The sequence below is a fragment of the Entelurus aequoreus genome, linkage group LG14, assembly GCF_033978785.1.
Source record: "Entelurus aequoreus isolate RoL-2023_Sb linkage group LG14, RoL_Eaeq_v1.1, whole genome shotgun sequence".
Taxonomy (NCBI): Eukaryota; Metazoa; Chordata; class Actinopteri; order Syngnathiformes; family Syngnathidae; genus Entelurus; species Entelurus aequoreus.
Genome location: NC_084744.1, coordinates 60,660,915 through 60,665,914, shown reverse-complemented (window position 1 = coordinate 60,665,914; position 5,000 = coordinate 60,660,915). Strand labels below are relative to the sequence as shown.

Below are 5,000 nucleotides of genomic sequence, written 5' to 3'. Positions count from 1 at the left end.
TGACCTTGAATGATGATTTGACTTTGAATGATGATTTGGCCTTGAATGATGATCTGTCCTTGAACGATGATTTGACCTTGAATGATAATTTGACCTTGAATGATTATCTGCCTTTGAATAATGATTTGACCTTGAATGATGATTTGACTTTGAATGATAATTTGACCTTGAACGATGATCTGACTTTGAATGATTTGACCTTAAATAATGATTTGACCTTGAATTATGATTTGCCCTTGAATGATGATTTCACCTTGAATTATGATTTGCCCTTGAATGAGGATTTCACCTGGAATGATTTGATCTTAAATGATGATTTCACCTGGAATGATGATTTGACCTTGAATGACAATTTGACTTTGAATGATTTGACCTTAAATAATGATTTGACCTTGAATTATGATTTGCCCTTGAATGATGATTTCACCTTGAATGATTTGATCTTAAATGATGATTTCACCTGGAATGATGATTTGACCTTGAATGATGATTTGACCTTGAATGATGATTTGACCTTGATTGATGATTTGACATGCAGGGCGTGAAGGGCGAGAAAGGAGACGGCGTAAGTGTTTATTACTTGTGGTCGTTTCATGTCATCATTGGCATGATCACTAATCAAAAGTCTGATACGGTACCTTCAGGGCCAGAGGGGACCGCAGGGATTTCCAGGTTTGGGTGGCGATGCTGGAGTCAAAGGTGATAAGGTACTGATACATCACAACATCATTATCTCATTTTTTCTTTTTTTTAAAATCACCAAACATGTGCTGCAGCTGGAGAAAAACAAAGAAGAATTTTTTTATAACTTTTAACATACCATATGTTGAAGCACAGTACGTCTGACTATGGTAGCCGTAATGCTCCGACAATCTATCAAGCGGTGTGGCTTCATAGCTTAGCAAAATCCTACTAAAACATTTTGCCGGATTTTCGAGCACCGTGTTTAGTAATATTCTCAATGATGTAATGTTCTATATTCTCAATGATGTAATGTTCTATATTCTCAATGATGTAATGTTCTATATTCTCAATGATGTAATGTTCTATATTCTCAATGATGTAATGTTCTATATTCTCAATGATGTAATGTTCTATATTCTCAATGGAACATCGAAAGTTTTGGTCTTGCTTGTTATTTATTGAACAGAGGGCGTCACCCTGCAGTCCACATGTATCTCTTATGTGTGACTGCCATCTACTGGTCACACGTAGCATTACACCATGTACCAAACAAAAACAGCTTTGAGGTCGGTAAGCACAAGCAGAATGATTCTGTACATTAGGCGCAGAGGGTTATAAGACGCACTGTGGATTTTGGAGAAACTGAAAGTATTTGAAGTGTGCCTTATAGTCCCAAAGATACGGTGCTTTGGACTCCTTGGCCTACGTCAGGAACTAACCTCTGCACCCCGTGTTCCAGTGTCAGACTCAGACCCACGCTCAAGTCGTTCTACTTGATATAAAATCCTTTATTTGACATGATTGTACTCAGTCTGTTCTAAAGGATTGATCAGTTTTCTTCTTCCCTGCAGGGAGACCCTGGATCTGGTTTACCAGGACCACCTGGCCTTCCTGGGCCCCCTGGGCCGCCCAGATCGCGGAGCGTACCTGTGGGTACCCTCAATGTAGTCCTTGCATGTGTTCTGCCATTACTCACCCTAGTGAAGCCTGACCATGGTGATCTGGTTCTCTGTGTGTAGTATGGAGACGATGCCCTGGGTTCTGGGTTTGGGGACCTGGAGACCGACACTGAGCTCATTAGGGTAAATCCAGAGCAGTGAGAGGAAGTAGACACATTGTTCATTGTGTACCGTGTCTCCTAGGGGCCCCCTGGGCTGCCGGGGCCTCCAGGACCACCTGGTCTTCCTGGGCCCGACCCATCATCAGGTGACCTTGACCGGGGCCTCTTTCACACCTATGCTGGGCCAACTGGGGCCCCGGGGAAAGATGGAGTCAACGGCCAACCGGGAGTACCAGTAAGTCACCGAGAACGAAAAGAAAATAGAAGTTTCTTTAGCGGCCATTTTGAAAGGCTAATTATAGTCCTGAACAGAATACTTCCATTCACTGACCTCTGAAAAATACACCCACAATACTACATGTACATGTAATACTACATGTACATGTACATGTAGTATTACATGTACATGTCCTAACCTCAATATTGACAAGTATTAGCGATAATGTTATTATAAGCGCTAACACCAAGGAACTACTTTTAGCAGCTAACAAGCGTACCTTGCTATATTGACATACTGAGCTGCTGCATCGCCTCAGAGTTGGTGAAAGTTCATGCCTCTCACCTGGATAGTAGAAGGTGGAGGTTGGTCCAATTTGGCATCCAACTTAGAGCCGGAAATGGCGAGAAAGACACGGAAAAGCGCTTGTGATGAATTCTTCATCTGAAGGGGAAGATATAAACATCCCATCAGTGACCCTAACCATTCTTTCACTTCCTGTGTTGCATTCAAATGACCCCTCCATGACCCAAATTATGTTTCCTTATCCTCTCCTTCAGTCTTCCATCTGTCATGTGTGATATCAATAATCACTATCTGCATCTGTCATGTGTGATATCAATAATCACTATCAATAACCACTATCTGCATCTGTCATGTGTGATATCAATAACCACTATCAATAATCACTATCTGCATCTGTCATGTGTGATATCAGTAATCACTATCAATAATCACTATCTGCATCTGTCATGTGTGATATCAATAACCACTATCAATAATCACTATCTGCATCTGTCATGTGTGATATCAATAATCACTATCTGCATCTGTCATGAGTGATATCAATAATCACTATCAATAACCACTATCTGCATCTGCCATGTGTGATATCAATAACCACTATCAATAATCACTATCTGCATCTGTCATGTGTGATATCAGTAATCACTATCAATAATCAGTGTCTGCATCTGTCATGTGTGATATCAATAATCACTATCTGCATCTGTCATGTGTGATATCAATAATCACTATCAATAATCACTATCTGCATCTGTTATGTGTGCTATCAATAATCACTATCAATAATCACTATCTCCATCTGTCATGTGTGATATCAATAATCACTATCTGCATCTGTCATGTGTGATATCAATAATCACTATCAATAATCACTATCTGCATCTCGTGTGTGATATCAATAATCACTATCTCCATCTGTCATGTGTGATATCAATAATCACTATCAATAATCACTATCTGCATCTGTTATGTGTGCTATCAATAATCACTATCTCCATCTGTCATGTGTGATATCAATAATCACTATCTCCATCTGTCATGTGTGATATCAATAATCACTATCAATAATCACTATCTGCATCTGTCATGTGTGATATCAATAATCACTATCAATAATCACTATCTGCATCTGTCATGTGTGATATCAATAATCACTATCAATAATCACTATTTGCATCTGTCATGTGTGATATCAATAATCACTATCAATAATCACTATTTGCATCTGTTATGTGTGCTATCAATAATCATTATCTGCATCTGTCATGTGTGATATCAGTAATCACTATCAATAATCATTATCTGCATCTGTCATGTGTGATATCAATAATCACTATCAATAATCACTATCTGCATCTGTCATGGGTGCTATCAATAATCACTATCTGCATCCCATGTGTGATATCAATAATCACTATCTCCATCTGTCATGTGTAATATCAATAATCACTATCTCCATCTGGCATGTGTGATATCAATAATCAGTATCTCCATCTGGCATGTGTGATATCAATAATCACTATCTCCATCTGGCATGTGTGATATCAATAACCACTATCAATAATCACTAACGGCATCTGTCATGTGTGATATCAATAATCACTATCTCCATCTGTCATGTGTGATATCAATAATCACTATCTCCATCTGTCATGTGTGATATCAATAACCACTATCAATAATCACTAACTGTGTCTGTCATGTGTGATATCAATAATCACTATCTCCATCTGTCATGTGTGATATCAATAATCACTATCTCCATCTGTCATGTGTGATATCAATAACCACTATCAATAATCACTAACTGCATCTGTCATGTGTGATATCAATAATCACTATCTGCATCTGTCATGTGTGATAGCAATAATCACTATCTCCATCTGTCATGTGTGATATCAATAATCACTATCTCCATTTGGCATGTGTGATATCAATAATCACTATCTGCATCTGTCATGTGTGACATCAATAATCACTATCTGTATTTGTCATGTGTGGTATCAATAATCACTATCTGTATTTGTCATGTGTGGTATCAATAATCACTATCTGTATTTGTCATGTGTGGTATCAATAATCACTATCTGTATTTGTCATGTGTGGTATCAATAATCACTATCTGTATTTGTCCACCTGCTCCTCCTCTCCATTGTGTTCCAGATGCTTACAGATTGGTTTAGTGGTTCTGGGCTCGATGGCTCGGGTTTGAGCTCAGAGTCGTACTCTGGCCTTGGCTCCGGTTTCAGTTCTGGTTCTGAGTCTGGTTTTGCATCCGGGTCCGGCCATGACTCCGGTTCTGCTTGGGTATGGGGCGAGGTATCTACTGTGCTGGTTTTCTTGGTAAAGCAGAAGGCAGGACTTCAGTCTGAAGCCAGCGTACTGAGGCAACTTTACCTGTGCCACTTTCAGACCTTCATAGAACAATATTTTACGGGCTATAGAGCGCATCGGTATATAAGCCACACCCACTACATTCTTAAAGAAAAGTTCTCCCCATGTATAAACTGCACCGGACTATAAGCCGCAGATATATTTGTTGTGAAATGAGTTATTTACACAGAAATATTTCATAAATGTTATTAACATACCTTCATTCTTTCCAAACTGCGTCTGTAACAGGGCAGTAAAACGGCTGATCAAACAAAACAGAAGTCATGGCAAGCTAGCTCTCCAATCAGCCAATCAGACTCGATAACTCCACACTGACGTCTTGGTGAATTCACAAAACTG

The 5,000-nt window shown here is 39.2% G+C and overlaps 1 protein-coding gene across 5 annotated transcripts in view; it reads left to right on the top strand.

The window, feature by feature from the left end:
• Positions 1-5,000, top strand: part of LOC133665154 (collagen alpha-1(XV) chain-like) — a 98,585-nt gene that overhangs the window by 46,439 nt on the left and 47,146 nt on the right. For all 5 annotated transcript variants that reach the window (XM_062070384.1, XM_062070383.1, XM_062070382.1 and 2 more), the window contains 5 exons: positions 539-565; positions 645-707; positions 1,536-1,613; positions 1,704-1,766; positions 1,827-1,979. In XM_062070384.1, the coding sequence (XP_061926368.1) occupies positions 539-565; positions 645-707; positions 1,536-1,613; positions 1,704-1,766; positions 1,827-1,979 (384 nt within the window). The remainder of the gene's footprint in view (positions 1-538; positions 566-644; positions 708-1,535; positions 1,614-1,703; positions 1,767-1,826; positions 1,980-5,000) is intronic.